Raw genomic sequence first — 19,273 nt, forward strand, 5'->3', positions numbered from 1 at the left:
CAAGAGATCAACCATCACCGTTCTTACTGCTGCATCAGTCAGTACTTCAGTTTGTACCTACAGAGGGGGTGCTTAATTTAATGCTTTGTTTCAGATTTTTTTAAGGTATATTGTTTAATTTAACTACTTAATCAAAATGTTTATTTATTATAAACATTTTATTATATAATCTGTAAAAAATGTCTTTTAAAGCATAAAAAGTGTAACTATACAGTGTAACTATTTTTATATAACAAAATAATAAATATAATAAAAAAACACTTTGAGTAGTTGATTATTTAAGTGTATTTATGCAAGTACTAAGCAAGTAAATGATGATGTATAGTGAGCCAGTTATTATTGCAGATTAAAGGGTACATATTATGCCAATTTTTACAAGATGCAATGTAAGTCTCAGTTGTGCCCAGAATCTGTCTGTGAAATCCACAGACAATATATTATAGCATCTCCAAAATGCCACTATCTGGGTAGGAGCAAAAAATAAATAAAAATAGTAACACTTTACTTGAAGAGGTGTTCATAAGACTGACATGACACCTTCATAATTATGACATGACACATGCCATGAACATGAAGGAGATTTTATACACGTTCATCACAACTGTCATTAACCCCCTGGGGTCTGACCATTTTAGGACACTGGCAGAGGTTCTGAAATGCTCTTATATTTGGTCTTTGTTCAGTTGCTTTAAAACATAATGGCAAGTGTCTCATAACACTGCGTTCAGCACAAACTGGGCTACAATATTATATGAGCTAGATGTATGTATATGTTTGTATTTTTGAGAGAAAACAATTTATGCTTGGTTTTTTTAAAAAAAGCAAAATTTTTAAGTCACTGATATAAGTCCACAAAACCCATACTAAACATGTTTTCACAAGACAGAATCTAGTAGTCTAGAGTTTTTTTTAAATGATGTGAAAATTATTCTGCCTACTCATTCACATAAAACAATATATTGATTTAGAAATTGTAAGACACTTTTGGTTTAGAGGGGCCGTATTCGAGAAGAATTGATTGACAGCTGAGCAACAAAAGACTCGCATAATGAGCTGCATAATGAGCCTTTAGGCAGGAATGTGAGAAGAAACTACTGTAAATAATGTGAGGACAAATTAATGTATACATGTTTATTTGTGGTTTATTAAGAAGTTAACAATATAATCCAAATAGAAATGAATGTGAGTAGGATATTTTCAGTTTATTTGGAAACAAACCCTATTCAAAAACTTTACTTGTATAAACTAAGAAACTGATACACAAGAGAGGTGTAAACTTATAGTCAATATTTGTTTTCGATTAAAATTTGTTTATTTAAAAGTAGACATTAAGGCTTTCTTTGGATATGTGTATCATGTTTGTGTGACAAGTATTCGTGGAGTTTCTATTAATTTTTGTAACTTTTTTTGACAGAGACAGAAATGTCTGAATGCGCACCCTGTTTATTTCTTTATTTGACAAAAACACAAAGATTTTTTTTTGTGAATGTACACAAATTAAAGAAGACCCTTCACAGTTTCAAATGATGTCAAACACGTAAGTGTATGATTATTAATGATGGAGTATTTTAAGTTGATTCTGCTATGATAAGGAGAAAACACGTCAAAATGCAGCGCCATGTTTTTGGACTCCAGAGAGTTAAGTGTCATGCGTTTAATTGTCATTTTTAATGCAAAGATGACATTGTTTGAGATGTCTTTGTCTTTGTTGACATTAACCAATACATCATAACTGACCACTTTTTTTTACCAGTGATACAAAATGAATTGGTGTTAATACTCAGACAGTTTTATAACAGCGTCATAAATATTTTTCTTGACCTCAACTACAGTGGTACAAATATAATTTGTCATTAAAATGTTAATTGTTAAACTATAATTGTAATGACAAGTGTTAATACTCCGTCAAATAGTTTTAAAATAGCATCTTTTCCCCTCAATGTGTTTAATAAATAAAATCAATTGGTAAAATGACATTTTATTGCATTTGGAGATCGATTTACCTAAAATTAAATGAAAACAGTACAATAATGGGTTAAGCCATGCAGCGTTAGGTCCACATCACTGGAAAAACGATTAATTACATTAAATGAATTAAATGTTACGCTAGTTTTTTCTGTCAGAAAATTTCAGAACCCTCTGTGTGAGAAAGAACAAGTTCTGTTAGTTATAAGTTTTTTATGTATTGTCCACATACATAAAGTTAAGTATAATATTTTGACGTGTCTGTTGCATTTTGTTAAGGTATTTAAAATTATTTGACATAGTATAAACACTTAATGGAATTTAAATAACAGTTTAATGTTAACCCATAAAGTTAGGTCGTTTCTGTGTGTATCTTTAAATCCAAAGAGCTACAGCTCCTCACTCCTTTACCAACAGACAGACAGTTTTATTTAAAAAACATCTGATTCCTGTGAATACAGTCTGGGACAATAGTATCATTAGGCGCATTAGTGCTACAACATGCTAACAAATACAGTACATGTAGAAAAGCTTTTGGGTAAAATTAACCAGTCAGTCAGTGGCCGTGGCTGGGGCTTTGTTTTTTTGATGTCACATTAACTCTTTCCCCGCCAGCGTTTTAAAATAAAAGTTGCCAGCCAGTGCCAGCATTTTTCATGATTTTCACAAAAGTTTAATGCCTTTCAGAAAATGTTCATCTTTAAATATATAAACAAACTATATATCAGATGAAAGAACCGACCCTCTGCTTTCAAACAAAATAGTTCTCTTGTAATCACCTCTCAAACATGGGTAGGTTTCTTCAAAAACACCCAATTTTGAGCAAAAAGCTGAGATAATTCCATTTTTGCGAAGGACTTTTGATAGAGATCAGATGCAGAGCGATCTTTAAACATACACGGAGTTCTTTCTCTTTCACGTGACGCGCTACTTCCGGGTTGTATAAGTTGCGGAAGTACCTGGTGGATAATAGCGTTATTGCGGAAAGACGGAAAATCTCGTCATTGGCGGGGAAGCGTTTTCTCTTAATTGACGAGATATCTCGTCAATGGCGGCGAAAGAGTTAACAAGAGAGTCAAAACCGAAAGTCAGACTGATCTCACAGAAATGCATGTAATAGTCACGCAAAATTTGATCAATTTATTTGTGTTCATGGCACAAAATTCAGCTTTTTTTCATGCCTTGAGCAGAAATGTCTTTTTCGTGACACTTGCACAAATTTCTACAAATAGTTTCTCGTGTCCGCGGCACGACTTTCTTTTTTGTATCTTTTCATTTTATGTATTGTTTTACAATTTTTTTACAATTGTCGCTTGGGGTTCAAATTATTTTCTGTTACATTTTTAGATATCCAAACCCAAACGCCAACTCTAACCCCTTCTCCAGGCGTGAATAGTTTTAAAAGCAGAAGAATAACTGGTAGAAACCAATACATAAAAGTACATCCAAACCCCAAATCTAACCCCAACCCCAAGCGACAATGATTTAAAAATAGGGTGAAAAAAAGAGAAAACTATACAAAAAATGACAGTCGTGCCACGGACATGAATAAACTGATCAAATTTTGTGCGACTATAACATGACTTTCCATGAGATCATGTTGAAAGTTATACAACTATAAAAGAAAGTCATTATCAAACTCTAATGTGGAAAATGATTTCATACAGAGATCATGCAGAGTTTATGATGTTCATCTTTTCTGAGTCATTCTTTCAAAACAGGTGGTATGAATCTCTTCCACATAGCCCCGGGGCCATTCGTTCATAATGAATTAATAAATCAGTCTCTATTATATCGGTACAAAATATCAAACCAAGTGACATCTGCGTAAAATGATGCTAGATTTATTTTTTGGACTGCACTGACTTTTCTAAGCCATCTCTGCAGTGCGTTTCAACCAGCTTTTAGTATTTTAAGTAGGTTATATGAAGTTTTTGTGAGAATTCATGCAGTGCATAAAGTGTCCAAATATGTCATGATGGCCATGGTAAGGTGGCCATGAGATACATGGGCTCTTGCTGGGAGGGGACACAAAAATTAATGACATGCCAGAGCCACCACCGCTTTGACTCAGACACATAACCATACTGACATCCAGAGACTGTTATTGCCCTAATACATTATTGTCACTCGCATGTTCGACAGACAGCGTATAATACAACCCCCCACCCCACCAGCAATCGCAAAGGGCACAGAAAAAGTAAGATGTGGGATCAGATTTGTTCTCTACTGGTAACACATTGTGTTTAATTTTCATTTAGATGAATAAAACATAACACATGAAAATCAAAAGCCTCCTTTAATTAAACATCTTTAGAAAAATAGGAACCTTCAACTCCACTTTGATGTTTATGACTGACAGTGAAAGTTTTAAGCCAATGAATTCTTACTTCAGACACCCAACTGTTCTTCTTACACCAAGAAACTTTGTTAAACATCATTACCCAGCATGCCTTGCATAAGTAAGTCTTTGCAATCTACCTGAGCAGAAACACATGTCGCCTTGACATTATTCCATAATAATTCAATATTAAAGGTCACGTTCTTTCTGATCCCATTTTTTGGACCCTAGTTAGTGTGTAATGTTGCTATAATAGCATAAATAATACCTGTAACACGATAAAGCTCAAAGATCACTGCAGGCGATATATTTTCTTTAACAGAATTCGCCTTTCAAAGCCTACAACAAACGGACGGTTTGGACTACAGGTCTTCTACTTCCTGCTTTAATGACGTCAGTAGAACTAAACTCCGCCCACAGGAATACATCAGTCGCCAGCTAGGCTAACGGCAAGCTAAGCTCCTATCAAATCACAACACACTAAACAAACTACACAATCAGAACTCGTTACGTATTTCTGAATGAGGGACTTCATAGAACAAGGAAGACATCAGCCTGTTTTGAGGACAGTGAAAGCAGCGCTATACAGATAAGTACATTGTGTGAAAAATACTGCATTTTTTACATGTGAAACATGAGCACACGTTATAATGCGCACTGTAAACACAATCAAAGCTTCAAAAACACAGAAAGAACGGGACCTTTAAAGAGCACCTATTTTCCAATTCACGATTTTACATTTCCTTTGGTGTGTAAGTGTGTATTAGTACATGTTAATGATATGCAAAAGTAGAAATCCCAAAACGATGATGTGAGTTATGGTCTCCAACTTAAATTTCTCTTCTTGGACTACAACAAACACACGGATTGTAGTTTAGCAAAGCCCTGGCCCATGCAACACCCAATCAACAAAAATTTCTCCAATATATACTCATGCAAATGCACCTTATTGGTCACCATTTGCTTAGCAATATTGTGCTGTGAAAAACAACCAACAATACTTCTTGGCACACATCGATCGGCCACCCCGCTGCTGTGGATCACCTCCCCAGTTCAATACCGCTCCCAGTGAGATTTGAAGCCGATTCGTATAATTTACTGAGCATTTTGCGCCTGTTTCAGAAATGAACAAAAGAAGAAAAGGTGTAGGTAACCTCTGGCAAAGACACAAGCTCCTTGAGTAACAGCTCTTGGACATGGTAATAAAACTTATCTCCTCCCTCCATCCACACCACCATTCCTCACCAGACCCTCGGCCGGCATAATAACGGTGGGCTGCAGCCTTGAGACAGATGCGCTCCCCTGCCCGTCGGCGCCCCCCCGTGACGCTCGTCGCTCACCCAGGACACATGCACTTTGCTGCGGCACGTGACGTATAATTCAAACGGGTTACGGCTTATGGCTAAGTGGTTCTGGGAAAGAGCTTCGCTGTGGGCAAGCCTTCAATTATGCTGTCCAGAGAAAAGGGCCTTTGGAGTGAACTGGTTGTATGCAAATTGTATGAGCAGATGTGTGCGTGGAATACTGTTAGCAGATGATGATCAGCACTAACTTAAGGGTAGTTTACAGGTCTTGGCATGAGTAATATGAACACTGAAGTCTCTTAAAGTCTCTTCTACATTTTTGCAGAATTTAATTCTTCCTTTACAAGATGACATGTAATGTTAATCAAGGTATTTTAGCAAAAAAAAAACAGTTTTTTAGCATTTTAAAGCTATGCAGACTTATCCCTACGAAATACGTGGATAAAGATTTGAAACAGGATGCCCAGTTAGAGAGGAAGATCTGTCCGACTGATACATAAGGAGATCAAATACATTTCAGGATGCATTAAGAGTGGCAGCACGTAAGTCCCAAACAGCTGATGAAGACTACACAAAAACACACATACATTGTTTCTATGGATAAGACAAGCAGCTGTTGTTTTCCAGGCTTTGTTCAGCCAGACAATGTGGTGAATTACAACTCCCCGTGACAGTCATAAACCTACTAAATCCAGGTTTTCATAAAATCACTGGGATGCTACATTCATCTTGTGCCCCGCTGATACACTTACTTTTATGACACAGTGCACTTCATCTAAGTCAGAACCTCTATCGAACGGATAAGAAGAGGAGTCTGGAAAAGATGAATGGAGATCCCAAACCCGTGTAAAAGTCCCTATCAAAGCCACAGTGGGTCAGGGAAAATATCTAGGTCAGAAAATATGGCATTTTCAGCGGCACAAGCAAGAATAATGCTAAAATAGGACCTACAATTTAATTGGACAAAAGTTTTCTGAGGACATGGCAATTTTGTCCTCGCAAAACTTAGATGAAAGCTGGCTCGCTCTATCTATACGTAATGTCATGAACAGCAGTCAAAATTATACCAGAAGAGAAAGGGTATAGCCAGGAGAGTAATTTATGAAGCAACCAAATTGGATTTTTTTGCAACTGTCACCTATTACTTTAAAGTTTTTAATAGCATTAAATCTAATGTCTAAAACTATGCATTCATATGCACAATATATGACTGCCACTGGCACAAAACAGAGAGACTATCTGCCCATATGGCTCTAAGTAAGGTCTTGCTGCATTTCCATTTATCACCACAGATTTACATTTGGAAAATGTGGGGCGCTGTTGAGTTCGAGCGGGCAGAGGCGGCCTATGCCCCACTTAGTGTGATCATTACATACCAACCAACCAAGCCGTGTCATGCACTCAATTTTCATATATATCCACCTTTATTCTGAGGGTGCTGCTATAAAAATGATCATGGATGAAACTTTGTGCGGAAATAGTGCTGCAATGTTTATTGGCTTATACTGACTGCAGTAAATTGTTTTGTGTTTTATCCAAGTTAAATTATAATGCTGTTTGCTTCATGTGGAATCTATTAAATCTATTAAAAATTATTACGAAATAGATAAACCTTACGGTACAGCAAAGTCTTTATGGTGTGGCAAAGTCTGCAGTAAATACACAAAATCATGTCCTACATCTTTGAAATGCACACAACAGATGAACAGTGAAAATGCTTCCATGCTTTTTAAATTGATAATTGTCTTAGCATCAAGAAATTGAGTCGATAAAGTAGCTAAATATCCACAGCCACGTTTCAAAACGAGTCATCTTATTCCTCTATAAAGTAGTTGACGATTTATGCCAACATCATTTATACGCGCTGTCAGTGTGCAACTTTACTTGCCATAAATGAATGACTAGAAACACTGCAAAGAGCGTTTGTTCACACTGAACCGGAAGTCAATCTCAAAATCCGTAAAGTACAGTATAGTATAGTATGTAAAATATAATCACAATATTGCCAAAATCCCATTATAATCGTATTATGAGGGTGCATGGTCAATGTCTTAATCAATAAACTCCAAATTATAAGTTGACACAATATTTTTAAGTCAAATTAACTAAACATTTTAAGGAAACCAGGTAATTTACTTTTTTAAAGGGATAATTCGGCCAAAAATGATATTAAACCCATGGTTTACTCACCCCGAAGCTGTCCAATATGCATACGTCCATCGTTTTTCAGTAGAACACATTTTCAGTTATTTAAGAAAATGTTTTAGATCTTTTAGTTAATCAAATGTAAAGTTACGGGGTGCACGTCCTTCAAGTCCAAAAAATGTGCATCCATCCTTCACAAAATAAATCCAAACGGCTCCAGGATGATAAACAAAGACCTTCTGAGGATAATCAACGTCATTTTGTTGTAGAAATTTGTCATACGTCACTAAGAAAAGTGCGTACACTACGCTAATACTCTCTCCTGAATAAAGAGGATTCTGTAAGATGGCAGCGCTAATGGAAGCGAGTTATTTTCGTTAATAAAGTTTTAAATATGGATACTTCCACAACACCACCACACGCATTACCCCAAGAAGACCTCTGTTCATCATCCCGGACCCGTTCGGATTCCCTTGGGGAAGGATACATGCACATCCTTGGACCCGAAGGACGTGGACCCCGCAACTCTACTGTTTAGCAGCTGAAAGATACAAGACATTTTGTAAAATAAATGAAAAATGATGGACATATGCATCTCGGACAGCTTTGGGGTGAGAAAATCATGGGTTTAATATCATTTCTGGCCGAACTATCCCTTTAAGTTAAACCAACATATCCTTTTAAACAGTTTAGGCAGTGTGTAACATACACATTTCTGCTGTATAGATGCAGTTTCTCTGTTGTTTAGAAATTGGCGTGTACTCACTGTAGACTTGCAGATGTCCTCTATACGCTGTGCCTCCTCTGGTATTTTCAGCTTTACACTCATAACTCCCAGAATCCTCCAGCTGAATGTTGGGGATCTCAAGAACAGCCTGTGATTTACGCAGACGGGCTTTTTTTGGGATGTTCCCACTCATCTTCCTCCAGGTTATTGTGGGGACAGGACTAAGAAAAAAATAAAAAATAAAACATTTTTAAGAAATAATACATACAATTCTAAGCAAAAACAGCATACGTTTCGCCATTGCAAGTACTCTTTTAGATTTTCTAGAAGAAAGGTGCAAATATTATACATTTCACCACTACAAAGTAACAAACACTACCTTAAAGCAATCTCCCTGCCCCAAAAATGTGTAGTTGTACAGCCGCACTAATTTGTAAAAGTGATACCGCAGGTTTTTTTGAAAGTACACAGAGGACAATCTGATATGACAACTCTGTCCTCTGTAAGTGGCTGTGTACTGAGTAACACAATAAATGTCCTGATAGCTGCGCAGATAGCAGTATTTGTACACCGCCATCCATCCCCATTTGTGGCTGCAGCGGGCTTGTGATATGACCTGTGAGGTGTGCCGCCCGCGTGAAGATAACCCGCTCTATCAGACATGATCAGCACTGCTCCAGAGTGACAGCTTCATTTCACAGCTTTCAACGGCGGAAATGCGATGCGGAGGAAAACCCCAGAGCTGCCATCAATCAACACCCCCCCTTAGATAAAAATGTCACAATACTGAGGTCTCCTTTCCCTTTGTGCTGCTTTAAATCTTCCCGGGACGTTTATACACATAGGATGAAGTTTCTCTGACCTGTCAGGTTACATTATTATGAGCCTGTGATAAAGCATGCAGGGTCATTAAAGTTGGAGATCAAACATTGGCGTGTTTGAGAGAGCGGAATAGCCATCTGCTGTGATTTTTACCGATGTAAACATCAGTTTAGAGGTCAGCTGATATGGCAGGTGTGAATCGTATTTGCATATATCAGTCGATTATTTAGAAAAATGGACTTGCTAAATTATGTGATAAAGTAACCGCCATAAACACTGTAAAAAGTATTCAGCGGCATTGTAAATATAACTTAAATAAAAGATCAAAGTAACTTAATCTCTTAATGTCACTTAGGTGATTTTCTGAGTTGGACAAATCAAAACAAATAACTAAAAATTGAACAGATATTTTTGTGTAAAATGTACATATATTATTTAGGTTTATACATTAAAATTGTATTTAACTAACAGATTATTTCTAATAGATATCCTAAATATTTATTGTACATTTTTATCAATATATTTTAGAATGCCACAATTATATATTTAAGTTTTAAAAACTGTAATAATTGCTCATTTCGAATTACTATTTTATGAAATTATGTAAGATTAAAAGATTATTAAGAGCTGCACAATTATAATATGTAAGCTTTAAAACCTATAATTCTTACTCTTTTTAAACCAATATTATTTGTATTTAACATCAACTTTAAAAAACTGAGTAAGTTTCATTCCAAACTTTAATTATGATTTACTTAATTTTTTCGTGAAACATTTTTTCATTATATTATTTAAGTAAATGTAGGCAAAAAAATTGTTAAAGGCAGGGTGCGTGATTTTTGAAAAACACTTTGGAAAAGGGAGTCGGGCCATGTACCAAAACAAACTTGTAGCCAATCAGCAGTAAGGGGTGTGTCTACTAACTGACATTGTTGCCTGGGTTGCGTATGTGTGGGGCGGGTTTATCAAAAGAAGGTCCAGATTATTTTGGGGTAGGGCGTGTTTATTTAGGTAATTTCAAATGTCAACATTGGCTTTCAGAGATCATGCACCACACCTTTAATTTAAAAATCATGGAGCCAACAGTTTTAAATAAGCAGCAGAGGAAACTGCACCTCTTGCAGGATGACAAAAACTACAGAAACTCCTAAAAAATCTTGGTAAGTGTTAAGTTTATGAATATTTACACTTACAATATGTACTTTGTTAATGAAATATTGTCCTTGTGTAAACAAAATGTATTTATCTAAATACTTTCGGAGCCATACTGTCGTGTTAACTGGGTACAGTAAAAGCTTTCTGTGTGCATACTGCTAGAATAATTGTGACTATTTTTATTTGACGTATTTATTCAGGTCACCAAAGTGTTAATACAGCTGTGCTATTTTAAATGTGTGTAAAAGAATACATATCTGATTATTTTATTACTGCACAACAAGCATGTGTATGGTATGATATGAGCTACGTGTTCAACACATATGTTACCGCATGGCAGGCGTAGAGGTCAAATATTACCTTTTCTATTGACTTTTTTAAGATGTCAAATAAATCTTTGTGGTAAATCAAGTTTTGGCTCAAAATACCATATAGATAATTTATTATAGCATTTTAAAATTGCCACTTTGTAGGCGTGAGCAAAAATGTGCAGTTTTTGGGTGTGTCCTTTAAAATGCAAATGAGCTGATCTCTGCTGAAAAATGTCAGTGCTGATGTTGGCTAGTGCAGATAAAGGGGTGGTATTTATCTGACATCACAAGGGGAGCCAAATTTCAATGACCTATTTTTTCACATGTTGCAAAGAATGGTTTACCAAAACTAAGTTTTTTCACATTAATAGAAGCACTGGGGGCCAATTACAGCACTTAAACATGGAAAAAGTCAGATTTTCATGATATGTCCCCTTTAAATTTATCATCATAAAGCCGTAATTTTTGCCTTTTTATCGCCATCTCTGTTTAAAACATAAAATTGCAATTATTTACGGAGTAATTTTCTGTACATGCTACTCTGCACGAATGAATCACGATGTGATCACTGCATCAAGCTTGTTGACTTTAAAGAGAGGGGAAACAATTCCCATAGCTTTAATTGATGATGTTTGTATGTAATTGTTGTCAAATTTTGGGCATCCAATAAAACTCACAGTTGTCAGGATAAACTTTACCTTTTTTACTTTACCTAACCAATTAACATCCAGGACTACAGCTATTATTACAAAAAAATGACACAGCACTGGATGCTACATTGTGAGTAAAGTCACGACTGAAACATTTGAACGGATCTGACATTGTGAGCTTATATGATGCGAGTACTTGACCACTCGAAAGCAATTCAACTGAATTAAAAATGACAACAAAATACCTGAGTATTATTTCATAAATGCTGTGAGATCCGTATAGAAAGGTTATACAGTCAGCGAATGTCAGCATGCATACGGGCAGACCCCTTTTATACCCCGGGTAACATTCTCGGCTTCAGACACATCGCCTTTATAAGCTGGCAGTTTGCCTTTGAAACTGCCCGTTACAATGCTGAGGTTGAAGAGCACCCTGCAGACAGTCTGCACTACTGACAATAAACGCTCCGGCATATTCCCTTCACAAAGACAAGTCCTTACTGTGTCCCAATGTTAGGTTGTCATACACACTGAGTGACAGCGTGAGACTAAAAGCAATTCTTGCTTCAATTTACTTCATTATAAAGACTGACACTTTCTAATAACTCGCCCGACGAACGAGAAAGAGCGAGGCATAAAAGGACCTCCTTAACCATCATCCCTGAATTAACTAAGATCAGAGCGAGCGGCCATCGGCGAGATCTCAGCGATTTCTGCATTCACTGAGTCTGTAAACTTTAATTTAACTAAGAAGTAGAAGCCAACAAGAATACATAGATCAATGTCTAGGATTAAGCAATGATTTATTATTTTAATGTGGATAATTAATTGTAAACGACATTTCCACACAAAGGGGTCCTCGAAGGCACTGTAAACAATTAGCGAGTCCTTAGAACAGTTAGAAGGTGTTTGTGGTTGATAGAGCTTAGCTTTTGAATTATTCATTCCCAATAACCAACGCAAATACAATTACAGCCTGATAACAGCGGATTATCATTCTATATTGCAGAATTGCATTTAGCTTTATGCAAGGCATCATAATAGTTTAAATATACTGTACAAACTAAAAGTGAGCTGTACGAAATGTAAACGACTTCACCTTATAAGCGCGTAGTTCAATCTTCTGCCAGAAACACATGATTTGATATAGTCTAAAGCACATGTGTAAGTGCTCAACCCCCTACTTTACATATGGGGAGGGGAACAAAAGCTTTCTTTGCATTTAAAGAGACTCAAAAACTGCGCATTTTTCATTGCAACATATAATTTAAGATCTGTGGTGTATTTTGAGCTGAAACTTTACACCTAAAAATTAAACCTTATGGGGCGGTTTCCTGGACAGGGATTAAACTAGTCCTAGACTAAAATAAATGTAAGAGCTGTCCAAACTGAAAACAACTTGCACTGACATATCTTAAAATGCATCAGTGCCCTTTGTTTTACCTCAAAATGCACACAAGTAATGTTTTTAGTAAGGCATGTTTGTTAAAACTAGTTATATTTCTTAATTAAACTAAGGTCTAGTCCTGGCCTAAGATAATCTCTGTCCAGGAAACCACCCCATTATGTTTAAATAAAAAAAACTTTAAGTGAAAGATTTAAGTTGAAACAATTTAAGGGCCCTATTTTAACGATCTAAGCGCATTGTCTAAAGCGCACAACGCAACGTCTAAATGGGCGTGTCCGAATCCACTTTTGCTAATTTAACGACGGGAAAAATGTTTTTTGCGCTGAACGCATGGTCGAAAAGGGTAGGTCCTATTGTAATGGGAGTATTTTGGGCGTAACGTGCAGTAAACCAATGAGAGACTCAGCTCTCATCCCCTTTAAAAGCAAGTTGCGCTGGTGCTATGTCTAATCCCTATTTAGACGACGGACTTTGTAAACTGAAAAACTAAGCGGAGGTAGAAGATCCCCAGTTTAAGATTAATGTTAAATAATTGTGTTGTTTTTCACTTGTATTGAAATTGTTATTTTTTTATTAAAACCTTTAAAACCCATTTTCTTTTAGTCATGGAAGTAAAAAGCAGGCTTTTAATTGCTTTAAATGTATGGCTATCCAATATCATCAAAACATAATTTACAAGTATGTAAGAAAAAGTTTGTACTGTAAAAATACTTTATTTGTAACAAACAGGAGATAAAGAATTTACAAACGGCTCTCCGCACGTTTCAGCACTTTGGACAGCGTTTTTTTAGCAAAGAGTTTTTTTTAAGCATTACTTAAAATGTTTTTCATCTCGCCATATCCACAGGTACAGAGTCATCATATATAATAAATCCGTGAGGTAGCATTAAAAAAAACATTTAAAAACAGATGCATTTGTTTAAAGCAAAGCTTTTATTTACTTACCAGGCTGCAGGTGAAGCTGCTCTTTGCGCCTTCTAACGTCTCATAATAAGTCATCAATTATGTCCAAGAGACTCAATAATAATATTTTACATTCAATCCTTTAATCTTTCATATTTAAAAGCATTTTTGTGCTGCTGGGCATTCATGTACTTTGTGATAAGCAAACCCGCGTTGTCCTCCCGTTTATAGGCGCATATTAATGCGCTCTTTAAATAACATAAAACATATTGCGCCATTGACTTTAGACTTTAGACCAGGTTTTTGTTGGTCAATGGCGTAGTCTATTTTAGTTGCCTCAAAATAGCAACGCGCCAACAATGCGCCTGAACACGCCTCGTTTTCAGACCAGAACGCCCATGGGCGCAAAATGGGGCGCAAATGCATTTGCTATTTAAACAACGCGGCGCTAAACGTGAAAATTAGGGTGGAAACTAGCGAAAGACACTTGCGTCGCGCATTGCGCTGCATTGCGCCGGGTGTAAGATAGAGCCCTAAATCTAATATTAGAAGAGTTTCGTTGCTAAACGAGATAAATCCGTTTTTTACATTTTTGTCAAAACATGTTTATTATTATGTTATCATGTTATTATTTTGTTTTATGGTGCTACTTAGCTGTATTTTTTTAAGTTATGACGGTTTAAATCAAAACAAACCAACTGCAGTTGAATTGATATTAATTGGAATGCACAACCAAAAAACGAGATTTCTGGAAAGAAAGTTCTGCAACAAAACTCTTCATTTGGTCATTTGGATTTTTAGCTATACCTTTAACTCATTCACCGCCAGCCTTTTTGAAAGTTGCCCACCTGCATTTTTGTGATTTTAACAAAATTTTCACAAAATTCCTTGCAGGAAAAATCTTTATCTGTAAATATATAAACATACAAAATTATATCAAAAGAACACACCCTCTGCTTTCAAACAAACAATAAACAAACAAACAAACAAACAAAATGGGGAAAAAACGTTTTATTATATATTTACTTTTTCTACTTAATTTAACCACTGAAATATGGATATTTCTCTTCAAAAATACAACATTTTGAGCAAAAAGCTTAAAAAATTGCGTTTTTGTAAAGGAATTTATGTTAGAAATCAGACTCAGAATGACTATCAAACATAAAGGCAGTTAAAAAAAATCATTAACTCTTTTTAACTTCCGTTTTTGATAAATTCGATTTGGTAAAAGCGGTATTACACTTTCACTTTGAAATTCGTCCAAAAAGGCATATTTATTAGTTAAATATGAACTCATAAATGACGAGATAACTCGTCAATGGCGGTGAATGAGTTAACTTCTTGTCTGATCTTCAGAGTTTAAATTTTTAAATATGTACTGTAAATATTGAGGTCATTTATAAATTATATATTTTTATGTTAATAATTTCAACTTGATTTGTCAACTTTCACAAGCCAAAACTCAAAATAGTATGTTGAATTGACTTGCAAAACCAAGTTGTTTTAAAGCTGCAGTCCGGCGGTTTTCCTCTTTGTCGCCATCTCTGTTCGAAATCTGCAATTGCAGCTATTCGCACAATTATCAACTTTACATTTGTTGTACCTCGGCACAAAACATAGTAACATCAAGTAACATCCACTTTTGTTCTGATCAACTAAGGGGGGAAAAGCATTGCAGTAAATCACGCTGCAAAAAATTATTTTCAAGAAAAAAATTCTTAGTATTTTTGTTTTGTTTACAGTAAAAATATATAAAAATTCTTAAATGAAGATGCTTTTTCTTGATGAGCAAAACAACTCAAGAAAAAAAGTCTAGTTTTAAGACCAAAAATAATTAAATTTAAGTGATTTTGTGCATAAAACAAGCAAACAAATCTGCCAATGGGGTAAGCACACTTTTCTTGAATATTTAGTGTTTAAGAAAAATTTTCAATATTTTTTTGCTTACCCCGTTGGCAGATCTTTTTTGCTTGTTTTATGCACAAAATCACTTAAATTTGATATTTTTGGTCTAAAAACTAGACCTATTTTCTTGGGTCGTGTTGCTCATCAAGAAAAAGCATCTTCATTTAAGATTTTTTAGATATGTTTTACTGAAAACAAGACAAAAATACTAAGAATTTTTTTTCTTGAAAATCATTTTTTGCAGTGTACCGTTTTGAATCGAGCTAAGGCAAGCAGATAGTTTTAAACACTGGCTGGCTATGTATTTTCTCAAAAAAAACATTTTTTTGTTGTTGTTGATATTTTAAACCCAAATAAGTGCCGGACTGCAGCTTTAACTTATTGCTGATTTTTTTACAGCGTAGAAAAAATATTTTTATACACTGTTCGAGAAATATATATCCAAGCTGTCACAGGGGCAGTACTCTTTAAAAAAGGTCATTTGAATACAGTTTGTACCAATATGCATCTTTGAGACACTAATAAGTTCTCTATGTGGTTTTTTAAAGGGTACTGTCCCAATGACAGCTGGGGTACATATTTTTACAATTTTTTTCTGACAGTGTATATACAAAAAAGAACGCACATAACCAAAAGTTATGGCAGACAATCCTGCTGAAGGAAAACCAAACTTTTCACAATATACTGTATATATTTTTTTAGTATAAGAATGCAGCAGGCAGCAGCAAGGAACATCTTACAGGGAAAAATCTCTCTCCAGTACATCATCTGGACACAGTGTGCTGCCCTAACTTAATGTCAAAGTGTTTTTTTGCCTTGCAGCGGTGGACCTGTACTGGCCACTTTCATTTTTCACCGTGCTATCCTTGGCCAAATGTGCACATAACAGATATTAAAAGCATCCCCCAAACAATGACGTGCCCGCGCTCTCATTCGCTTTTCTCTGGCAACCCTCGGCCCTCACCTCTATCTCCCTGTTCAACTATTACCAGAATATACGGCTCCCAGGGGCCGAATCCCGGCGCTATTTCTACACCAATCAGAGCGAAATTGCCACTATATCAGATATGGTGCAGAGTTCAATACTTGAGGAGAGCTCATTTAACAGCAGACAGGAGTTAGGTGTGTAAAAATAGCTATGCTCCTGCTACGGTCTCATCTCAGGAGAGCGTTCTTGGCTCTGCAAAGAAAAGAGCTCTGACTGGTTAAAGTGGTCATAATTATGATTATTAATGATTCCAATAGTATAAGAAGCGTTGCAAGGGACGTAGGGGGAGAGAATGGTAGGCTTATGTGTGATGGAAAGGCACCTTGAGGTGTTCTTGGCATTCAGAGATAGGTGGGAACGAAGCAGTGGGTGGCGGCATACTCACTTCCCAAGGGCGAAGCACTCCAGTCTCACCGTGACCCCTTTGGCTGCAAGTACCGTCTGAGGAAAGTGTGCTTCAATCTTGGGCTCATACTCCCCCATGACACCTAAACGACAAAAAGACACACGTGTAAACAAGTAAGTCTGTGTTTTGCCCACCCCATTTACTGTGGTATGACACCTAACAGGAGCCCAGCATTAAAGCGTGTGCCTTTGGCATGCCTTAGGATATGACTTATAGGCTAGTGCATGCAAAAGTTGCAGAAAGCACAGAGAAAAGCATGCTAACATGCCAGGGTCGCACTCAGATTGCATTTCGCTGTTTACGGAGCCCACGGCTGTCACAGAGACAGGTGATTTCTCACGATGCTTATTTCAGTGACATCTGCCACGTATTTTATGTGCCACGTTCTTGAAAAATGATGACATAAAAATGATTAACAGCAGCGTTAACTTGTAGGAAAATGCGTTTATAGTATTGCCCTGGATAGGTTGTCGCTTGGCATTGATCTAAAACTCAAAAGTCAGTCAAAAAGAAAACAATCAAAAAGGTTGGAAAGGCAAAGGAGTGTGGGTTTGCTTACAAGCATGGACGCACACTTTAAAATCATGTAGAAATAGTCAATTTACTTAAAGGTATAGCGGAAGATTTCCGTTTTCCGGGTGGATCATCAAGACTATATTGGTCATCCCAGATGTCAATCATTCTGATTATATGTTGACGTATAACCGTCGTACGTGCTCGCCTCTAGGTTCGCTTGCTGCACATGCGCACTTTCACGTGTATGTGTGTTGTGCTACGGTTTCAACCATTCATTGAAGCTCGCGTTCTCGCTGTGTTTTTTTTCAAAATGTCTGAGGGTCGCAAGAGAAAAAGTGTCTACGAATTGTATGACAAGAAGAGAAAGGACTATAAAGAAAGAAACAAGACCAGAATGTTTATGGGAGACTATTTCACACGCTGGCGTGAGCTAAAAAGACAGGTTGGGCTTCCCACGCGAAGTTTCTACTGGAAAGGTACATTTTGTTATGCTATTTGGAGAAATCCATTTAAAATCACTGCTAGTAAAAGTTGATGTAAGCTATGATTAGCGATGCTAGCCCTGGCATGAGTCACGAACCGCACAGACACGGTAAACATGCCGACAGAAACTTGTAAACAGAGCGAAGAGAAGAACTGAGCTCCTGCATGCTCTCTCTCTGTCTCGTGCACGCGTTTAACAGGCGTTCCCTCTCGGGAGTGTTGCGTGTGCATTTTTTTTTTAATATTGAGGGGCGGTTCTTTTAAATAATTCGGGAAAATCTTCCGCTATACCTTTAACAGATGCTTATACTTATACGCTGCAAAAAATTATTTTCAAGAAAAAAAATCTTAGTATTTTTGTCTTGTTTTCAGTAAAAATATCAAAAAATTCTTAAATTAAGATACTTTTTCTTGATGAGCAAAACGACCCAAGAAAATAAGTCTAGTTTTTAGACCAAAAATATCATGGGCCCTATTTTAACGATCTAAGCGCATTGTCTAAAGCGCACAGCGCAACGTCTAAATGGGCGTGTCCGAATCCACTTTTGCTAATTTAACGACGGGAAAAATGGTTTGTGCGCCGAGCGCATGGTCGAAAAGGGTTGGTCCTATTGTAATGGGAGTATTTTGGGCGTAACGTGCAGTAAACCAATGAGAGTCTCAGCTCTCATACCCTTTAAAAGCAAGTTGCGCTGGCGCTATGTCTAATCCCTATTTACATGACGGACTTTGTAAACTGAAAAACTAAGCGGAGGAAGAAGATCCCCAGTTTAAGATTAATGTTAAATAATTGTGTTGTTTTCACTTGTATTGATTTTTTTTATTAAAACCTTTAAAACCCGTTTTCGTTTAGTCATGGAAGTAAAAAAGCAGGCTTTTAATTGTTTTAAATGTATGGCTATCCAATATCATCAAAAAATTATTTACAAGTATGTAAGAAAAGGTTTGTACTCTAAAAATACTTTATTTGTAACAAACAGGAGATAAAGAATTTACAAACGGCTCTCCGCAACGTTTCAGCACTTTGGACAGCGTTTTTTTTAGCAAAGAGTTTTTTTTAAGCATTACTTAAAAATGTTTCTCATCTCACCCTATCCACAGGTACAGAGTCATCATATACAATAAATCCGTGAGGTAGCATTAAAAAAAATATTTAAAAACAGATGCCTTTGTTTAAAGCAAAGCATTTATTTACTTACCAGGCTGCAGGTGAAGCAGCTCTTTGTGCCTTCTAACGTCTCATA

The 19,273-nt window shown here is 36.3% G+C and overlaps 1 protein-coding gene across 2 annotated transcripts in view; it reads right to left on the minus strand.

The window, feature by feature from the left end:
- Positions 1-19,273, minus strand: part of cntn5 (contactin 5) — a 330,742-nt gene that overhangs the window by 71,518 nt on the left and 239,951 nt on the right. For both annotated transcript variants that reach the window (XM_055173819.2, XM_055173818.2), the window contains exons 8-9: positions 17,010-17,112; positions 8,522-8,703 (exon numbers count right to left, since the gene is read on the minus strand). In XM_055173819.2, coding sequence (XP_055029794.2) covers positions 8,522-8,703; positions 17,010-17,112 — 285 coding nt within the window. The remainder of the gene's footprint in view (positions 1-8,521; positions 8,704-17,009; positions 17,113-19,273) is intronic.

Source organism: Misgurnus anguillicaudatus, chromosome 15 (assembly GCF_027580225.2).
Source record: "Misgurnus anguillicaudatus chromosome 15, ASM2758022v2, whole genome shotgun sequence".
In the NCBI taxonomy this organism is placed as follows: Eukaryota; Metazoa; Chordata; class Actinopteri; order Cypriniformes; family Cobitidae; genus Misgurnus; species Misgurnus anguillicaudatus.